The sequence below is a fragment of the Berghia stephanieae genome, chromosome 12 (genome assembly GCF_034508935.2).
Source record: "Berghia stephanieae isolate SIO BIC M18660-M18661 chromosome 12, UCSD_Bste_1.3, whole genome shotgun sequence".
NCBI lineage: Eukaryota > Metazoa > Mollusca > Gastropoda > Nudibranchia > Aeolidiidae > Berghia > Berghia stephanieae.
In genome coordinates this window covers 29,591,143-29,613,546 of record NC_088371.1, presented here as the reverse complement: position 1 = coordinate 29,613,546, position 22,404 = coordinate 29,591,143, and the positions used below count along the sequence as shown (strand labels likewise).

The 22,404-nt window shown below is 36.6% G+C and overlaps 1 protein-coding gene across 3 annotated transcripts in view; it reads left to right on the top strand.

Annotated features, from left to right (window-relative positions):
• Positions 1-15,942, top strand: part of LOC144957740 (electrogenic aspartate/glutamate antiporter SLC25A13, mitochondrial-like) — a 58,999-nt gene extending 43,057 nt beyond the window's left edge. For all 3 annotated transcript variants that reach the window (XM_078889134.1, XM_078889136.1, XM_078889135.1), the window contains 7 exons: positions 1,681-1,799; positions 5,328-5,498; positions 7,536-7,676; positions 10,973-11,111; positions 12,593-12,751; positions 13,455-13,545; positions 15,132-15,942. In XM_078889134.1, the coding sequence (XP_078745260.1) occupies positions 1,681-1,799; positions 5,328-5,498; positions 7,536-7,676; positions 10,973-11,111; positions 12,593-12,751; positions 13,455-13,545; positions 15,132-15,294 (983 nt within the window). In that variant the 3' untranslated portion in view covers positions 15,295-15,942. The remainder of the gene's footprint in view (positions 1-1,680; positions 1,800-5,327; positions 5,499-7,535; positions 7,677-10,972; positions 11,112-12,592; positions 12,752-13,454; positions 13,546-15,131) is intronic.
• The last annotated feature ends 6,462 nt before the right edge of the window (positions 15,943-22,404 follow it).

The window sequence follows — 22,404 nt, the reverse complement described above, 5'->3', positions numbered from 1 at the left end:
TCTTGTCTTTCTTTAAGTCATGATGTTTGCGGTCTCTGTGAAATTTCCCCTTGAATTTGTATCTGATAGTATGTATGTTCCAATTCACATCAATAAAGGTGCAGTGCTTCCAACCGTCCGTATTTTTACGGAAATCTGTACTTTCTGCCAATTATTCACTGCCCCAACACACAATTTTGTTTTGGATTTTCCCTGATTTGTGAGATGATAAAGTGAAAAAATGCGACGTGAGAAATGTACAATTTTTTTTCTGCTGAAAGTTTATATAATGTATTCCGGCAAATACTTGAAGTCATACAGAATACATTAAAATTTTTGTTAGGACATATACGTATGTTATATATAGGTTTTTTGATTAACTATGAATATTTATGTATCCAGATATGTGGAACAATTTACCCTCTCAAAAGCATTACTTTCAAATTCTTCAGGAACCCCCACCAGGACTCTGCTGGGGGCAATAACAACCTCCAGACCCCCAGCAAGTTTCCTTATTTAAAAAAAATAATTTGGCAGTGGAAGAATAGAGGTGAAAAAAAAATGCATTTTTGGATTTACACAGTTTTCTTTTATTCAAAATTGGATATTTTTTTTTTCCAAAATGAACTGATTCATTTGGGTTAGCTCTCTGAGGCAGGTGAGATCCAGATTAATTTTCCCCTATCTTATCCCTTTTTACTGGCTCTGAAATGACCCAAAAGTGTTTCACAACCACTTTAAAACACCTAAAAATAAAACAGACAAATTGAACATAGGATGGAGTTTTAAAATATGCAAAATTCCTTATGTCCTTAAAATTGTCCAAAAGAAACCATGGTTATTCTATCTGTAATTATTAGTGCATTTTTATAACAATTAGATTTGGTGATAAGGATCATGGTAATAATTTTTTCTCTTTGTGTCTGTTTTCTTTTGGTCGGCATTTCCTTTCCTGGTTAGAGTTCGATGCTGCCAATATGGTACCTGTGTAGGATTTTAACCAAATAACAGTTGTTCTCTTATTCATTATTATTAAGATATAATGTTTTGGACGATCATTGGCCATTGGGTGGGGTTCCTGACCTCCCATAGTGGGCAGGGAGATACATACCGTGTCTTCTACACCTCTATATCTGTTTTCCAACTTGCTTTCTGTCTTTGTCTTGGAATGAGATTACTTGGTTTTGTCCTGGCTTTGGCCGGATACCCTCTCTGGGAGGGAAACAGTCAAATATATAGTTAGTTTTGGTATATATTTTTTTCCCTTGTAAATCATCTCTCTGTTATGCACTGTATTATGTTTTGTTTACATATTATATATAATTTGTAAACATTTGAGTATATTCCTCTTATTGGGGTCCTGTGTTTATGGCTGGATGAGACTTTAAGGTGATCTCAAACTAAGTACTTTGATAGTGTGCTCTTGAAATCTACCTATTTGAACCAATTCCCCTTTGTCTTGCTTGATTTTGGCTGCTTTAATTATAATTCTAGAACTTTTTACTATCCCATTTTCTTCCTTTTTACTGGCGCTAATATGGCCTAAGTATGTTGTAAGTGCCGTTGAAAACTTATAAATAAACAAACAAACAAACAAACAAAGAGATGTTATGATCATTGGCCAGAGCCCTAAAATAGACTCATGAACTAAGCTGAACAGAACTGACCATTTTATACATCATTGATCGTTTTCATTTCCAGCAACGGGAGCCACGGCCGTGTATCCCATTGATCTTGTCAAGACCAGGATGCAGAATCAGAGGAGTTCCTCGTTTGTGGGTGAACTCATGTACAAAAACAGCTGGGATTGTTTCAAAAAGGTAAGAGTAAGAGCCGTAGTTGCCAACTGTTCTGGGACTGTCCCGATCTGAAGATAAATTTTTAAAAAGTCTTTTTTTATTAACCCTCTCCTTACCACCTGCAGCAAAATCGTCACACAGGCCTGTAAATCCTCCGTCTATTGTCGGATTTCCGACAGTACGATTTTGCTCTATAAGTGCTAAAAAAAAATAATAGTAAAAATAAAATTCGTAACGTCAAAGAACAGAACCAATGAAAAAGAAAATTTCGTTCCTCGAAAAAAATAGATTTTATTCCGTTTCAAATGCCGACTTAAAAAAAAAAAAAAAAAATTTTTATTTGTCGCATCAAAGACAAAAAAAACAAAAACAAAAGCTATAATATTATCATGCCACCTACACGCTCTGCTAGCCGTGGATGTATTCACTGCCTGGCTACTGTGCCACAGCCAGCGAGAGAGAGGTCGCAACGTTCGCGCGAGTCGTCTTCACACACACACACACACACACCTAGTCAGTAAATAACGCACACACAGAAGTGTGTCGAACCGGACCGGAGGGTTTCTCTCTATTTTGATACCGACACACATTCATATCTCCGGGACACACTCTTCATTCTCCCGTTCTCATATCGTTTTCTCTCTATATTTTATTTTTTCTCGTCCGATGTCTTCAATATATTTTTTTTTTTCTTCTTCTTCGTTTATTCTTCTTCGAATCTATCGCTCTCTACTCTTCTCTTCTTCTCTTCTTCTTCTTCTTCGTTCTCTCTTCTTCTTCTTTTCTTTCTTCTTCTTCTTCTTCTTCTTCTTCTTCTTCTTCTTCTTCTTCTTCTTCTTCTTCTTCTTCTTCTTCTTCTTCTTCTTCTTCTTCTTCTTTCTTCTTCTTCTTTTCTTCTTCTTCTTTTCTTCTTCTTTTCTTCTTTCTTTTTCTTTTTTCTTTTTCTTTCTTTTCTTCTTCTCTTTTTCTTCTTCTCTTCTTCTTCTTCTTCTTCTTCTTCTTCTTCTTCTTCTTCCTCTTCTTCTTCTTCTTCTTCAAGAATTAATCCAAATAAACGAAAGAATTAGCGTAAACATTTAACACAAACAGGAGCGAAGATACACATCCTTCAAAAGGGTAGGAATTGTTCTATTCCTTTCATTTTACAACTAACTCAGACCTGGGCCCTCAAATAATTGGGATTTTTTTTTTTGGTACCATGTGCCATAAAATAAGGACCTCGTTATAAATAAGTAGGGGAAAGTGACATGATTTGACTAGTCAATTAATTGACGTGTCATGTCTGTGTTGTGTCCATATTTTTGTCCTGTTCTGTCTATTTTCGCGTGTTCAAAAAGTTGACAATTTTTTCACCAACCATTTACAGACCTGGTCACATTTGTTATGACACAATATACAATTTTCTTATTCAGATTTATTTTGTATATCACATATATTTGAAGAATGATCTTTGTTTAATTAATAAGAACATACAGTTGTTTTGTAGAGAGCTTGTTTGAATTTAAAAAATCAATTTTTCTGCTGGGTAAGTCTGCCATTTTGGGAAAATACTGAAATTGATAGGTAAGGAGAGAGTTAATTGTATTATTTATATGTATCCTGCTCATCCCAGGATTGTGCTTTTTTGACTAAAAATTAAAACAAGTAAAAGAAAAAACCATCTAAATCTAGATTATATTATATAGGGGGAAGTGTGGCTCAGCGTTACGGTCTTTGCTTCATACCCCAAAGGTACCAAGTTCGATCACCCACCGCTGCGCTGTGTGACCTTGAGCAAGTCACCTGACACCTGGGTTATTCCAGCCTTTTCCTGGAATAGGCCCTGAGACAAATTTCCCAATATGGTCCCAAAATAGTCCAATTATACAGTTATATTAGGTCATGACAGTGTTATGCATTAGGGTGTCCTGTTTTAGCTCTTTGAAAAATTGACTGGCCGCTATGAAGAGGGAAGGGAATATCAGCCCTAATCAATGTTGCCAGTTTCTCATATTATATTTAAGGAATTCAGTATTTTGAAAACCTCTGTATACTTCCCAATCAGCTGGTGAATGGAAAAAAGTAAGTGTGTAAATCTTATCTCACCACTCTAATTAGTAACTGTAATGTAAAGTTATCAACCATTTCCTGACAAGGTAGACCTGTAAATTCTCAGTCAATTAACTGAAATCAGTCAATTTGTCAAATTCAAATATTTAAAAAAAGGAAAGAAAGAAATAAATCAATAAAAAAAGAAAGAATTCACAAATCGTAGTCCATGACCGTAAAGTAATTAGGAGTGTTCCACAGCACTACGCATAGCTCATGGGGACCGTTTATATTAACGATGTATATATTGCCAAGACTAAGCGACGCTTTTTATAAAAGGCGCGTCTGAACACTTCCCTGGGTATTTTCACACATCCTTCGTTAAATTATTTTTTCACTTTCTAAACCCGTCGTGATCCCAACTGTAGCCAATTTTAACTGAGCCACAGAGCGATAAATTTCACTGTTTCATCTTAGCCAAAATTGACCACATTTACCTGGCGAGTCTCAAAACTATGATAAAGTAAATTGCGAATGCCGGAAGTCCGTTATGTAGACACCTTCAAATCGAAAGTTAGGATAGATTGCTACAAGCACATTTCGATTGCCTCACGTTGTAAACAAACTGGTTGACCGTTTCTTCACTGATTGAGTACCTGATTATAAGGAACAATGGTAAGTAGCTTAATTAATTCCCGTGCAAATCAGGACGTTTTCTGCCATTGTTTTGCTCAAGCCCAAGCGAGCTTGCTGTTTTGTGGCGATTTACCTTCATTTCGATTCTTTGAATTTTTCCGCTACGCCTGCTGAAGTTTCTTCTTGATAATTCACTTCTACTTAATAATTCAGTGTATTGGCCTGAAGTCATATTTATTTAAGTTTTTTTTCTTCTGTCATTTACTGATTGATAATCAAGTTTGCTCATTGCTACATTATTCTGTTTGCTCATTGCTACATTATTCTAATGTTCTCATAATGGCTGAGCTGTTCGTGGATCGCAGTTCAGACTTGTCGAGCATCTATAAAGATGTGAGGAATAAATTCAATTGGTCATGTCACTAGAAGTTAAAGATGATAATGGTGATTATTTTTCTGACTATGTCAAAAAAATTCCAGAGGCAGGAATATGATTTTGATGAAGTCATCTTTACCTATATGAATGACATGCTTATTTAGCATTCTTTCTACATCAAATTATGGCAGTCATACTTCCAGTAAGAAATAACACCCACTATTTTAATATATTTTATTTATCACTCTGCTCTCCAATGATGCCCTTATTTTTAAAAAAATAATTGAATCTTCAGTTTGTCGAAGAGTTTCAGTCAATTTTTATAGAGCTCATTTACAGGTCTAGACAAGGGTAAATAAAAGTTATATGTTATGGAAAAGTGAACCCCTGCCCGACAAAGGTCAAATTATTCTCATCAGTAACTGTAATGTAAATTTATGGTAAAATCAACCCTTGCCCTTGCCAGATAAGGGTAATTTAAAGGTTATCTCTTCTCACTCTTCTTAAAGGTGATTCGTCACGAGGGTGTGCTCGGTCTGTACAGAGGTCTGGCTCCTCAACTGGTGGGTGTGGCACCTGAAAAGGCTATCAAATTAACCACCAACGACTTTGTCAGGGACAAACTCAAGAAGAAGGACGGATCTCTTCCGTTGTGGGCGGAGTGTTTGGCTGGTGGATGTGTGAGTTTTTAGCAGTTTCAAAAGAAAGGGAAATATTCAATTGTTACTCCATAGCAGAGCAACAAAAAAAAAAACCCCCCCACAAAAATTAACTAAAGTCAAAACAGACTCAAAACTGAAATAAAAAAATATATATATATAGTCGAGCCATAAGACCCATTGAGTTTTGAGTTAACTGATATTTTCTGTCATTGGAAATTTTTCACCCACACAAACTTTTTACAAAAATTCTACAGGGTGTCCATAAAATCTTTCCCTGTTTAATAACATCTTTATCAGAAAGACGTTACTGCCAATATACTTTAAACATGGACCTATGAATACATAAATGCTTTAAAAAAAAGCTTTTATATAGTGCAATATTCACTAAATGTGCTCAAAGTGCTTAACAAAGGGTCCCTGACCAACAGCAACACGAAACATGTAGAATGAGATATGAAACCTGTTCGACGATATTACAATTTTTTTTTCCGCGACAGAGACAACACTGTTGATGGCCAGCCACTTATTTTACACTTAAGTATGGTTAGAGAAGATGATTAAAGAGCCTTTTCCAAAGACTCAACTATGCACAGAGCGAGGCTCGAACCCAGGACCTTCCGATCCAAAAACGAGTGTCATACCACAAGACCACATAGCCGCACGTGTCTTTACATTTTGTTTACCAATATCTTTTACTCAATTTGCCTCAATATTGTGCCCATGGCTGCCTACGATCAAATTCTACCTATTTGAGTTCTTTCCGTGTGTTTAGCAGCTTTTGTGGTGTAATAGAATCAATAACAGCTCTTTTGTTTCATATTAAGCATGCCAACACCTAGAATGGGAGCTGAATAAACAATGTCTCTGATGTATCCCTTTACGAAAAAGTCATACCGTGAAATGTTGAAATGACCCAGGCTGCTTGGCAATCGAGCCCATCTGGCCCAGTCCATCTGTCTGGAAATGTGTCGTTTAGAAATTCTTGAATGGCTTTTCTCAAAGGTGGAGGAACACCCGTTTTACTGAAAAATGATCTATGGCCGATATTCACGAAAATGGGTTCCATCATAAAAGTCTAGACATTTACGGCAATTGTTTCACAGTAAAGTAAAATGGGTCTATGACTCTTTTGTGCATCTGCCAACAACAAATATTCTCTTTTTTTTTTTTTTTTCAGAAAATTTAAAATACCCGTTTCTGTGTTTGTTTTTGTAACTTTTAGAATCGTTTTCATGTCCTGTAATGGTCTGCCAAACTGGGCTATGAAACGTTGAGCTACTGATGTCGATTTTGTTTCATGCAATCACATTACACAAAGAAAATTTTGTCGCGCTGTTGTGATTCCGAAATAGACGGCGAGAACAATAAGGCATTTTAAGGTTATGTTCATTTTGCTAACTTTGGTGATGTAATAATAAAGGTTGATGACTCATAGGCATAAATGTGTGGCTTTTCTTTATAAGATGGTGAAAACCAGATGCAAATATCTTTTATGGCTTTAGAATAATGTCTTTGAAATCAGTGAAAGACTTTATGGACACCCTGTATATTTCCAAAATTACTCAACATCAGGAAGTAAGTAGCAATTGATTTAGAGCATAGACGTCATATGTTCTGTGAAAAATTTTCTGACAATTTTGTAAGCTGTCACTTAGATCCACCTGATTAGATCAGGTTGCCAATAATAATAAACAAAAATGAATATAGCAGCTTCAAAAAAGAACAAAATGCCAAACACGGAACGTTTCGGGCTCAAAACCTTTCTTCAGCCAAAAACAATAAAGACATAAATACATTATTAAATTCCAGATAGACAACAGAGATAATTGGTAGGTCTTCTCTTTTAGAAAAATCTTTGCTGTTTTTGGCTGAAGAAGGGTTTTGAGCCTGAAATGTTCCGTGTTTGGTATTTTGTTCTTTTTTGAAGCTGTTATATTCATGTTTGTTTATTACTTTATACAGTCCACAGCTTCTAGCAGCCTAGTATCACAATAATTTGATAATAATAATTATATCTTTCCATGCCATAGAAATGTTTATTTTATTCCATGGCAGGCTGGAGCCTCCCAGGTTGTCTTCACCAACCCTCTGGAGATTGTCAAGATCAGATTGCAGGTGGCTGGGGAGATTGCCAGTACCACAAGGGTCAGTGCTATCACCGTCATCAAGGATTTGGGATTCATGGGTCTTTACAAGGTAAGCCTGCCATTTAATTTCCTATTTTATTTACTTTCTTTTAAATGAGTGTTATATTTTTGGTTGATTTTTGTTGATGGCGTTCAAGTTAACTCTCTCCTTACTGACCATTTTCATGACTTTTCCAGAAATTGCTTTACCTAACCAAACCTCCCATAGCGGGCAGTCTTGGCTGGGAGGGAAACAGTCAAATGCATAGTTATTGTTTTGGGAGATGATATTTTTTTCCTTGTAAATCATCTCTCTGTTATGTATTATTATATTTGTTATTTTTAGTGTATAATGTAAGCATTTGAGTGTATTCCTCTCTGTTGGATTTTGTGCTTGTGTCCGGATGAGACTTATAGGTGATCTCAAACTAAGTACATTGGTGGTATGCTCTTGGAATCTACATCTGATCCCTATTTGTTCCCAGTTCCCCTTTGTCTTGCTTTTTCTTGGGAGCTTTAATTGTTATTCTAGAACTTTTTACTATCCCATTTTCTTCCTTTTTACTGGCACTAATATAACCTAAATGTGTTGCAAGCGCCTTAAGACCCTTAAAAACAAAACAAACAAATTACCTAACCAACACACAACTTGGATTTTTACACTCAAATTCATGGGAATTAAGTATATACTAGATATGCACAAAACAAAACAAAAAATAACTCTAAAAACAAAATCATTTCAAAGACATGTTTTGAAAAGATGGATTTTTTCAGTCAAGCCAGGATGATTTTTTTTTCTTGTATTTTTCTTTCTGCTTTGTCTGGCACAGAGGTCCCGATAGCTCAGTTGATAGGGTACTCGCTTCACAATCAAAGGGAACAAGATCGATCCTGGATGCAGTTGAGATTTTTTTCTGACCCCCCTTGTCCACCCAGCAGTGATTGGGTAGCTGGGTCTGTTAGATCTGGTGGAAAGTACTTTGCGATAGACTAACGTCCTATTGCTATAGAATCTGGGATAAACTCTGGCTCCATGGGCCGAATGGCACTGACGGACTAGTTTTTTTTTGTCTGGCACTCTTTCATCCACACCTTTTCAGACATTTATCTTGTACAGTAGCTGCTCCTCCCTAATTTGTCACTTTGACAGTTCTAAAGGTCGTAGGAACCAAATTGACGTTCTAGTAGTCCTTCAAGCAATTCGGCCCATGGAGCCGGAGTTTATCCCAGTTTCTGTAGCGTGAAACAGACAATAGCAATTGCTTGCTATCCTTTGGATAGGGTGCTAGTCTATCGCAAAGTACTGTCCACCAAAATCTAACAGACTCAGCTACCCATTCACTGCTGGGTGGACAGGGGAGTCAGAAAAAAAATCTCGACTGCACACGGGATCTACCACATTGCTAGATTAACAATTTTTTTTCTTGAGTCAAGGTGACAGGAGACTTGGTTTATTAACTCACTCAACGATAACACTGACTATATCCATAGTTTACCCGGGTTACTTTTACCCCATGCCTACTTATTAAATTTTTCTGAGATAAATTATAGGCATAGTATCAAAGCTAATATTTTTAGTTTTTGCATTTTAATGATAGTTGAATAAAACTATCTATGCACATGCTCATTTTTAACACATTTTTTTCAATTTCGAAAAGTAGCAAAAATCTCTAGGATTGAGTGAGTTAATACAACTCTGAACATACTTCCGGGTGAGTTTAAAAAAAAACAAAAAGGAGATTAAATAGAACTATCCCATACTGAGAAAGGGGATCCCAATAGCTAGAGCTGGATGGGGTTCGTGACCTCCCATCCCGTTATCTGTTTTCCAACTTGCCTTCTGTCTTTGTCTTGGAATGCGATTACTTGGTTTTGTCCTGGCCCTGGCTGGGAGGATGGGTGGGGTTCCTACGTGCCATAGTGGGCAGGGAGGCACCTGTTATGTCTTCTACCCCCCTTTATCTGTTTTCCAACATGCTTTCTGTCTTTGTCTTGGAATGTGATTACTTGGTTTTGTCCTGGCCCTGGCCGGACTCCTAGTTGGGAGGGAAACAGTCGAATACATTGTTATTGTTTTGGGAGATGATATTTTTTTCCTTGTAAATCATCTCTCTGTTATGTATTATTATGTTTGATATTTTGAATGTAGAATGTAAGCATCTGAGTGTATTCCTTTTTGTTGGATTTTGTGCTTGTGTCCGGATGAGACTTATAGGTGATCTCAAACTAAGTACATTGGTGGTATGCTCTTGGAATCTACGTCTGATCCCTATTTATTCCCAATTTCCCTATGTTTTACTTTTTCTTGGGTGCTTTAATTGTAATTATAGATTTTTTTACTATCCCATTTTCTTCCTTTTCACTGGCGCTGATATAACCTAAATGTGTTGCAAGTGCCGTACAAACTTTAAAAACAAACAAACTGGCTGGGAGGGAAACAGTCAAATGTAAAGATAGTTTTGGGAGATGATATTTTTTTCCTTGTAAATCATCTCTCTGCTGTGCACTATATTATTTTCCTTTTACATATTATGATTTGTAAACATTTGATTGTGTTCCACTTGGCGGGACCTGTGCTTGTGTCTGGATGAGCCATTTAGTGATCTCAAACTAAGTACACTGATAGTATGCTCTTGGAATCTACATCTGTTCCCTATTTGAACCAGTTCCCCTTTGACTTACTTTTTCTTGGGTGCTTTAATTGTAATTCTAAAACTTTTTGACTATCCCATTTTTCTTCCTTTTACTGGCGCTGATATGACCTAAATGTGTTGCAAGCGCCATAAAACCCTTAAAAACAAACAAACATCAGTTGGTAGAGCACTCGCTTCACACTTGAAGAGATTGAAATTGATCCTGGGTGAAGTCGAGATTTTTTCCCCTGAGCTCCCTGTCCACCTAGCAGTGATTGGGTACCTTGGTCTGGTAAATCTGGTGGAAAGTATTCTGCATCCTATCCAGAGGGCAGCAAGCAATTACTATCGTCAGTTTCATGCAATAGAAACTGGGATAAACTCTGGTTCCATGGGGCAGCTCTGAAGGACGACTTCCATACTGAGAAAGAGGGTTAAGTTCTTGTCTTTGCCTTGTTCTTAATGTTAAATGTTGCTGTTGGGCATGGACCTCTTGTAAAGTAATTTGAGCACATTTAGTGGATTTTGCGCTATATAAAAGCTCAATTTTTTTTTAAAGAATGAGGGATAAGTTCTATTTTATGAAATGACCCATCACTAACACACACACACACACACGCACACACACACACACAAGTGGAATTCAATTGTCTAGAATCTAATTTTAAACTGTGTCGTTATGATTTGATGATTTCATCACACAATGATTATCTCCCATTGTTTCCAACTCCAGGGAGCCAAGGCTTGTTTCCTGAGAGACATCCCATTCAGTGCCATTTACTTCCCTTTCTACGCCCACAACAAGAAATGGCTCTCGGATGAGAACGGCTACAACTCTCCAGGCTCACTTCTTGTGGCCGCCACCTTGGCCGGTATGTGGGGGTCCCGATAGCTCAGTTGATAGAGCACTTGCTTCACACGCAAAGGGGACAGAGATCGATCCCGGGTGCAGTCGAGATTTTTTTTCTGGTCCCCCCCGTCTACCCAGCAGTGAGTGGGTAGCTGAGTCTATTAGATCTAGCGGAAAGTACTTTGTGATAGACTAGCGTCCCATCCAAAGGGTAGCAAGCAATTGCTATTGTCCGTCACTCTAAGAAACTGGGATAAACTCCAGCTCCATTGGCCAGCTCCAGCTCTGAAGGACAACTTTTTAAAACTTTTTTTGGCCGGTATGTGAAATAAAGATTGGATGCTGTGATAACAGGCTGTTTTTAAGACTGGTGTCTTTTGGAAATAACGGCCTCATCATTAATTTTCATTTTTTTTTTTTGTTTGTTTCCTACCATGTGACTCGATGCAACAATCTGTTATTTTTAGTGTGCGGCTATGTGATCTAGCTTGATGAAACTCGCTTTCGGATCGGAAGGTCCTCGGTTTGAGCCTCGCTCGGCGCATAGTTCAGTCCTTGGAACATTCTCTCACCGTACTCAGGTGTAAAATGAGTACCTGGCTTCCCATAGAGTTGTTTCTGTCGTAAACAAAATTTGTGATATGGCCTAACAGGCATCAATATCTCGTTCTCCATATTACGTGTTGTTGTGGGTCAGAGGCCCTTTTGGAAAAATTTTTATTTTGAAATTGAGCTTTTATATAGCGCAATATCCACTAAATGTGCTCAAAGCGCTTTACAAGGGGTCCCTGGCCAACAGCAACATTTAACATTTAGGACGGGACATACGCCTGTTAGGCGTTGTTATAATTTTATCGGACAGAGACAACGCTGTTAACGGCCAGGTACTCATTTTACACCTGAGTACGGTGAGAGTGAAGAGCCTTCTCCAAGGACTCAACTATGCACCTAGCTAGGCTCCAACCCAGGACCTTCCGATCCGAAAGTGAGTGTCATACCACAAGACCACATAGCCGCACTTTGTAAAGTGCTTTGAGCACGTTAAGTGGATATTGCTCTATATAAAAGCTCAAGTATTTTTAGGAGAGAAAAATGAATTTGAAGGCTAATTCAGACCAGCCTAATAGAAAATGTTAAAATTCGTAATTTTTTAGAAGGTAAAAGTTGTCGTCTGGCATCAAACTTCATTTCCAATAAGTTTTAATTAATGAATTAGAGATGCTCATGGGTGAAACATTTAGGTAATCTCAAACTAAATACATTGATAGTGTGCTCTTGGAATCTACATCTGTTCCCTATTTGTACCATTCCCCTTTGTCTTCCTTTTTTCCTCAAGTCCTTTTAATTGTTCATCTAGAATGTTTTAACTATCCAATTTTCATCCTTTTTACTGGCGCTGATATGACCTAAATGTGTTGCAAGTGCTATAAAACCCTTAAAAACAAACAAACAATTAACTCATTTCTCAAATCTTATTTTTCTTTCACCTGCCCCTTCAAACAGGAATGCCTGCAGCCTTTTTACCCACGCCAGCTGATGTGATCAAAACCCGTCTGCAAGTGGCGGCACGAACGGGCCAGACAACTTACACGGGTGTCATTGACTGTGCCAGAAAGATTGCTGCTGAGGAGGGCCTGGCTGCCTTCTGGAAGGGAGCTCCTGGTAATTTGTTTTTTAAAAAAAAAATTTATGAATGTGAAAATTTATGAATTGTGTGAAAGAGATGTTAAAAATTTTATATTTTTGTTCAATCTATGGTTTTTATTATCAATTTTGGATCTAAATTTTAGGATTTTAAAGAGCAATTTTCTCATATTCAGCTATTGTTTTTCCCCTCATATTCAGCTGTTTTTTCCCCCTCATTTTCAGCTGTTTTTTTTCCCCTCATATTCAGCTGTTTTTTTTTTTTCTTATATTCAGCTGTTTGCAATCTAAATATGGTCAATGTTTGGGCTATTTAAACACTGACAATTGAATTCAAGGTTTTTAAAATTATAAAACTTGAGCTCTAACGGTACAATTTTTAAAATAAAATAAATTTTATGTAGAATGGTGTAACCGCTGTAAAACTTCTAAAAACAAAGAGCAAAATCAAACAACAGTGCCAGCTGTAACCCAAATAAATTTCCCCTGATTAAAAAAAAAACAAAAAAACCCTAATCTGGAAATTTTGTTGAAAATACAACAGAAAAAGCACTAGGATTTAAACTAATTGATCAATTTTTGGTTTGTTTTCCATTTCTTTTTGTTGTTTTTTGTTTGTTTGTTTGTTTGTTTTTGTTTTTGTTTTTGTTGTTTATTTTAAGTATTTCTGACTGTTCAACAACCCTTTTCTATCCACCCCCCCTCCCCTCCACTCTCCTAGCCCGTGTATTTAGGTCATCTCCCCAGTTTGGAGTCACCCTGTTGACTTATGAATTGTTACAGCGTTACCTCTATGTTGACTTTGGTGGCAGGTAAGATTTGAAGATCTTCTTGATTTAGTTTGTTCAATGGTGAGTTTTAATGGAAAGTACTTGCTACCTGGTATATGTGGTCCAGTGGTATGACACTCGCCTTCGGATCGGATGGTCCTGGGTTTGAGTCCTGAGCAGCACATGGATGAGTCCTTGGAAAAGGTTCTTTACTCACATTCTCTCACTGTACTCAGGTGGAAAATAAGTACCTGGCCGTTAACATCATTGTCTTTATCCAAAAAAAGAAAATGTAATATCGCTTAACAGGCATCACATCTCATTTTATCAGTTAAGTGTTGCTGTTGGCTGGGAAGCCCTTTTAAAGCTTTTTGAGACATTTGGTGGATATTGCGTTATATAAAAACTCAAGCTCAAGCTCATATAATAACAATATCTCCCTGAGGGCCACATGTAATCCAGGCTTACAAGATTACAATCTCTCCCATAGTGGGCAGGGAGGTACTTTCTGTGTCTTCCATCCCCTCTTATTTGTTTTCCAATTGCTTTCTGTCTTTGTCTTGGAGTGAGATTGCTTGGTTTTGTCCTGACCTTGGTCGGAGTCCTTGGCTGAGAGGGAAACAGTCGAATGTATAGTTAATGTTTTGGGAGATGATATTTTTTCCCTTGTAAATCATCTCTCTGTTACGTACTGTATTATGTTTTATTTACATATTATATATGATTTGTTAACATTTGAGTGTATTCCTCTTAGTGGGGACATGTGCTTGTGTCTGGATGAGACTTTTAGGTGATCTCAAACTAAGTACTTTGATGGTGTGCTCTTGGAATCTACATCTGTTTCCTATTTGAACCAATTCCCCTTTGTCTTACCTTTTCTTGGGTACTTTAATTATAATTCTATAACTTTTTACTATCCCATTTCTTCCTTTTTACTGGCGCTGATATGACCTTAATGTGTTGCAAGCGCCATAAAACCCTCAAAAACAAACAAACAAGATTACAATCTCACCTATCTAGGCTGGGGATTGATAGCAGTTCTGGTACTGGTCGATTCCATATCAGTCAACAGCTTTACTATTTCTCTTTTAACTTTTATCCATACATCATTTGTCTTTTACCGTAATATGTGGCTCTGCGTCCTTTTTTCTGGAATGTATTCGTCTGGTTTCATCCAGGCCATGGCTGGAGTCTTGCTGGTAATGAGTCAGATGGAATATATTATTTTCCCTGTAAATCTTCAGTATATGTATTAGTTACAAAGTGATGTGACACAAAGCTGCTAGAAGCTGTGGGATGTCAAAAAGAAAACAAAAATGAATACAATAGCTTAGAAAAAACAAACAAAATAAAAACAAACACGGAACATTTTGGGCTCAAAATCTTCTTCAGCCAATAACGAAAATAATAAAAGCATTAAATGGGAAACATATGAAGAAGATTCCAAGAGCACACTATCAGTGTACTTAGTTTGAGACCACCTAAAAGTCTCAAACAGACCAAGCACAGGTCCCCACTTAGAGGAATACACTCAAATGTTTACAAGTCATATGTACATACATATTATGACAAAGCAGATTATTAATGTTTTTATTAATGTTTTTATTAATGTTTTTATTCTTTACCAGTCGACCGGAGGGATCCGAGGCCCAATCAGTCCATCTAGACAGCATCATCTCACGCAACCCTGACCATATAGGAGGTTATCGCATGGCCCTGGCAACGTTTGATGGAATCGAAACAAAGTTTGGACTGATGCTTCCAAAGTTTAAGCCGTCCTCAACGACGTAAAAACACGGCACTGGCTGGTAGTTTTTGTTTTTGTTGTTGCTGTTAGTCGCTGTGTGATAAAATGTTTTTTACAGTGTAAAATATTCTTATTGTACTTATTGTATGATCCAGAATCTCCTAAAGGGTGGGGTATTTGTGACTTTTAACCTTAAAAGGGCATTACATAGGTTTGAGTGCACTAGATGTAGGAAAGTTGCTTGAAAATTAACATAATCAGAATATAAATTTTTAGTCACTCCCCTAGGACTTCTCTGTTTCTCTTCAATAAAACAGACTTAATCTCTAAGTCTAATTTTATTGGCTATGACTGCAGTCTTTTAGTAACTAAACCATCCAACATTTGAGATTTGAGACGAGGATGTCAGTCTGGTTGCAGTGGTGCATAGTGGGCAATAGGGCTTTAGTTTTTATATGTATAAGGAAAAACTAATATTATGAAAATAATGCCTTATCCATTCTATTTTATCCATTGGGTTATAAATTTTTTTTTGTTTGTTTTTTTTCTTCAATTATTGTACATTGGTTAAACTGCCATGAGTGTGAATTCAAATTTAAAAAAAATTAAAATAAGGTCATCAAGACGTTTTATTAAAAAAAACCCAAAAAAACCTCCCAAAAATAACGAAACAATACAAAAAAAAAAACAAACAATCCCCCCCCCCCCACCCTTCCTGAAAATGAGAAGCTTCAATTTTTGTCATATATTTATCTGAAATAAGTTTTTTTTTAAAAATCAAATAATGTTATGCCTCTTCTTCTATTCCTTTTCTTTCTTCCTTTCCATATTAAATTTTTCTTATTCTTTTATTTGGCCATGATGTCAAATATTGAACTACTATGTCATTCAAATAAACCCGGTTTGGAGTTTCAGTCTTGTACAGAACATAATTTTTAAGTATTATAAAAAGAAATATTTAAAAAAAAAAAAAAAAAAAAGAAAACTGGAACAAAGAAACAGCTTTCAAAAGATTGGTGTAGCTTTGTGTTAATGTTCTTAATGACTTAACCCACTCCTTACCAACACCATAGGAAAATAGTCACGTTCATTACATTACAACTGACACTTTTCTTATTCAAATTTCTCTTGTACATCATAAAATTTAAAGAAATTGAAGTGTGTTGTTTTGTAAAAGAAACTGTATGGCTAAAACGTTGCTGCTATTGCGTTTGAGTGATAAAAAATATATTTTTGTGTTAGTTGGGTGGGAAGTTTGGGGAAAATCCTGAAAATGGCTGGTAAGGAGAGAGTTAAACATTGTTTATTCTGGTAAAATATTCATAGCTAACTACAAAAAACCCAAAAATGGATGGCGATGCAAAGAATTAGAATTGTCACCCAAGGCCTCGACTATGAATCAATGCAGACAACTTGACTGCGATAACGAGAATATAAGTTGTAATGCTTTTAATGTAGGAAATGGTAGGGGCTGCCTGAAGCCTGTGACGTGAAAATACTAACGAAAGAGTGAAAATGGAGAGGCTTCGTAAAGGAACGTTTAGTTAATGCTTTGAATGGTATCTTTCTGCTCTCGTAGTTAATCCCATCGCGCCAATAATATGATTATTTACTTCATCTGAATATAAGGCAAGTGGTATTTGCTACCACTGTTATCTAGAATTGTATGCTCACATGTTATCGCTATTCATATTATAATAAAGGGCATTGAAAGCCAAGTTTTAAAAAAAAAAACGTATTTGGAACAACAGCAGAAAAAAAATGATTGCCCCCCCCCCCCTTTTTTTTTCTTTTTTTTTTTTTCACATTTGTATTCTTGTATATGAGGTACATCTGATATAATATTTAAGCCTGAGATCTATGTTTACTGGCATACTTTAAGAACTGTTTTTTCTCTCTCTCCTTTCAATTGTTTCTCTAACAAATCTTAGAAATTCCGTCCTTAGGAGGGACGGATAGTATTCCTCAACTAATTCTTCCCATTTTTTTTCATCTTCAAAACTGTACCCTAAAATTAATCTAAACATGTCATAAGATGAAAACAAAATACACCCAAGGCCTCGACTATGAATCAATGCAGACAACTTGACTGCGATAACGAGAATATAAGTTGTAATGCTTTTAATGTAGGAAATGGTAGGGGCTGCCTGAAGCCTGTGACGTGAAAATACTAACGAAAGAGTGAAAATGGAGAGGCTTCGTAAAGGAACGTTTAGTTAATGCTTTGAATGGTATCTTTCTGCTCTCGTAGTTAATCCCATCGCGCCAATAATATGATTATTTACTTCATCTGAATATAAGGCAAGTGGTATTTGCTACCACTGTTATCTAGAATTGTATGCTCACATGTTATCGCTATTCATATTATAATAAAGGGCATTGAAAGCCAAGTTTTAAAAAAAAAAACGTATTTGGAACAACAGAAAAAAAAAAATGATTGCCCCCCCCCCCCCCCCCTTTTTTTTTCTTTTTTTTTTTTTCACATTTGTATTCTTGTATATGAGGTACATCTGATATAATATTTAAGCCTGAGATCTATGTTTACTGGGCATACTTTAAGAACTGTTTTTTTCTCTCTCTCCTTTCAATTGTTTCTCTAACAAATCTTAGAAATTCCGTCCTTAGGAGGGACGGATAGTATTCCTCAACTAATTCTTCCCATTTTTTTTTCATCTTCAAAACTGTACCCTAAAATTAATCTAAACATGTCATAAGATGAAAACAAATACAAACCCCCCCCCCCCCCCCCCGAAAAAAAAAAAAAAAATTAAAACAAAGATAAATAAGAAAAAAAAAAATCGCCCCCCAAAAACATCAATTGCATGTAAGTATGTATATAACGCAATGAGACTAGTTTTGGAACAACCTGTACATATTGAGTGAACTAGCTGTAGGTGTGATTTTAACAATCATTTATATATTTATTAAGCAGAGTGCTATGATTTACATTTGATTCTTTATTTATTTATTCTTTTTTTATATCCAATGCCTTAAAGTTTTATTTAATTTGCCCAGAGAGTGCGGGATGGGCTGTTACAGGATTTTCCATTGTTATGGGTTTTTCATTCACAGTTGTTGGTTGTTTATTTATTTTTTTGATACTTAAATTTGGAAATGGGATGCAATTGTTCAGCATAGCTAATGATTTGTCGTGTTTTTTGTTCTTTGTTTTAAACAAAAAAATCCATTTTATTTAAAGAATAGCTATTGTTATATTAATATTCATATTGCCAAATTTAACCAAATTAAAGATAATGATATTAGTTTTAAAATAATTTTTATCATGACTTTTTTTTCTGTTTTGGGGATCACTGCATGACTATTGCACTGTTAAGCATTGCCAAGCAAGAGATATTCTCGTGTATGCTGTTTATCATTCTATATTGTCACTGATGTCATCATATTATGACGATTGCTTTAGTCAAAAACTTATCAACTCGGCAGGGGGGAGAAATCCCAGTTATGCAGGAGATAGAAAGGTAAAATGGCTGACGTGAAAAGTTAAGTCACGTCTCAAATTAAAGCATTGTCATTGGATAGTTTTACCCATTAAAACAAAAAAAAAGATAGACATGATGCTTCATTGGTTAAAGAGTGATCTTGGTAAAAAGGAAAAAAACATGCGTGTTTTAGGAGTTGAGTGATTGGCTTATGACTGAGGTCATTGATTGTTGTTTTTTTTTGTTGATTGAGTACATCGTTTGTGATTGTTCTTTGTTCCCGATGGCGATGGCCCTTTATTGTTTTGTAATCCATGCAATCCATATACAACAAGGTATACAGGGAAGCTCAGGTTGTTGTTATGTGATAGTTTGACGGGATAGTTGATTAAATACTATTGCCAAATGATAAATTACCAATCCTTGTTTGATGGATTTACTTACTTGAGGCAGACCGTAGCCATCATGAACTTATAGCCTGACACTGACTAAAATATGACGTAATGTGAATTGTATTCAATTGTTCAACCAATGGAATCACTTATTTCCCTGAGCTCTACTAATGACAACTCGCTAAACACTTCACAAAACGAAAAAATGACGTCAAACTAGAGGGTTTTGTGTCAGGTTATATGTTAATGATGGCAACAGTCGCACAGGGCATCAATCAGACATCTCCAGTTTTTGCGATCGTATTCCTTTAATTCTTTCTCCATGGTCCTTCGCCAGGTTTCTTAAGGTCTTCCCCACTTTCTCTTCCCGTCTGCTGTGCAGTACAGGGCTGTCTTGGGAAGTGACCCTTTTTTCCATTTTGGCCACATCTTCACATGTTGGATGGATACATATAATAATTTATAGATAGTTGCATAATGGTTGAATTTTAGGTTGAACGACTTAAAAATTGTTTTGTATGTATATGTATGTATGTGTGTGTGTGTGTGTGTGTGTGTGTGGGTGTGTGTGTGTGTGTATTTAATTTGTTTTGGTATTAATATATTATACTTTATGTTTGAAGGATAAACATTTCCTGCCTTAATCGCTGGCAGTCTTTTTATTTTTTTTTACTTTTGTTTAATAAATGTTCTGTATTCGCTCTCTCTTCTATACTATCAGACCTGCCGTTCATACCGATTAATCGGTATCATACCGATTTGCAAGACCTTTTTTTTCGTATTTACCGATTTCCCGATTTACTTGCCGATCGTACCGATTTCCCGATCTGCATGCCGATCGTACCGATTTCCCGATCTGCATGCCGATCGTACCGATTTCACCAAGTGACCAAGGGCCCGCAGCCCTCCACCCCTCTCTTTTACGTTTACTTTGTGCTTTACGTTGCACGTTAAAATTTTCAAGTCTCGTGAACTTTGACCCGTCCCGCGATACCTCGATAGATCACATGACGTAGCGAGCCTCTTTGTGATGCCCTCACACAGATAGAAAACACACACGGCGCGTTATTTCGTTTTATTTCCTTTGTGAAGCGACAGCGAGCTGTACTGGTAAACCACCGCGGTCCCTGGCTTCTGACTCGTTACCAAGTGCCACCATCTTTAAATAAGTTAGTAGTCCGATTGCCAGATTGGCGTTGTGCGTGCCATTTTGGGTGTTGGGGAAAAATAAGGGGGGGGGGGGAAGGTTGTGACGCTTTGGTTAGTTTGAGTGACAAGTGTCAAATTTTGACACTTTGGATCGACCAAAAAGGTAAGGAGGCTATTAAAGCCCAACCATTGGATAATTTTACGTCTCATACTGATTTTTTCCCCAGATACTGATTTTTTTACAATGTCATACTGATTTCCTTTTTCGTGAAGTGGCAGGTCTGATACTATAAGGGGAATGCGTTTGTCATGAATTGTGTCCCTTAGTTTTGTCCAAAAAAGTGAACACTGTAATGAGGACAACTCTAAAAGAAAACATTTTTCAAAGGGTATGAAGATTCCTACATGTGAATAGATATAACGAAGATGACATCACTGGGGTTGTTATTATTTTTTGCCATCCACGTCTATGAGTAATTCTCACTTAACTTTATTATCTGGACTATAAAAGTTCATAGTTGCACAGATTTCTGTGTGTTGGTCCGTTATACTTCTGGATGGCAATGTTGTGAGCTTATTAGCCAAGCGCATTCTATCTATAATAAAAATAATAAATGTTTATTTATATAGCGCTCATGTCATGCTGAAGCTTCTTTGTCTCAACTGCTTGCTGGGGGGGGGGGGGGGGTGTTCCTGAACTCCCATAGTGGGCAGTGAGGTACATACTGTGTCTTCTATTCCCTTATATCTGTTTTCCAACTTGCTTTCTGTCTTTGTCTTGATATGAGATTACTTGGTTTTGTCCTAACCCTGGCTGGGAGGGAAACAGTCAAATATATAGTTAATTTGGGAGATGATATTTTTTTCCTTGTAAATCTGTTATGCATTGTATTAGTTTTCCTTTTACATACAGTATGTATGATTTGTAAACAATTGAGCGTGTTCCTCTTGGCGGGGACCTGTGCTTATGTCTGGATGAGACTTTTAGGTGATCTCAAACTAAGTACTTTGATAGTGTGTTCTTGGAATCTACACCTGTTTCTTATTTGAACCAATTCCCCTTTATCTTACCTTTTCTTGGGTGCTTTAATTATAATTCTTGAACTTTTTACTATCCCATTTTCTTCCTTTTTACTGGCGCTGATAATGTGTTGCAAGCGCCGTAAAACCCTTAAAAAACAAAACAAAATCAAAACAGTTCCTGACCTCTCATAGTGGGCAGGGAGTCACTTACTCTTGTCTTCAATCCCCCTATATGTGTTTTCCAACGTGCTTTCTGTCTTTGTCTTGGAATGAGATTACTTCGTTTTGTCCTGGCCTTGGTCGGATGCCCTTGCTGAGAGGGAAACAGTCAAATGTATTGTTAGAGTTTTGGGAGATGATATTTTTTTCCTTGTGAATCATCTCTCTGGTATGCACTGTAGTATGCTTTGTTTACATATATAATTTGTAAAGATTTGAGCGTATTCTTCTTAGTAGGGGTCTGTGCTTGTATCCGGATGAGACTTTGAGGTGATCTCAAGCTAAGATAGTGTGCTCTTTGATAGTTTCCTATTTGAACAAATTCCCCTTTGTCTTACCTTTTCTTGGTTGCTTTAATTATAATTTTAGAACTTTTTACTATCCCATTTTCTGTGTGGGGATGAGATCACCTGGCTTTGTCCTGGCCCTGGCCGGAGTCCTAGCTGGGAGGGAAACAGTCAAATGCATAGTTATTGTTTTGGGAGATGATATTTTTTTCCTTGTAAATCATCTCTCTGTTATGTGCTATTGTATTTGATATAATGCAAGCATTTGAGTGTATTCTTCTTTGTTGGATTTTGTGCTTGTGTCTGGATGAGACTTATAGGTGATCTCAAACTAGGTGCATTGGTGGTATCCTCTTGAAATCTTTATCTGATTCCTATTTGTTCCCAGTTCCCCTATGTCTTACTTTTTCTTGGGTGCTTTAATTGTAATTCTAGAACTTTTTACTATCCCATTTTCTTCCTTTTTACTGGCGCTGATATAACCTAAATGTGTTGCAAGCGCCGTAAAACCCTTAAAAATATAAACATATCCCATTTTCTTCCTTTTTACTGGGGCTGATATGACCTCAGAGCGGTGCAAACCTTTAAAATCTAACAAACAAACAATATATCTTCTTCTGAATTCTATGGAACACACCCTCTTT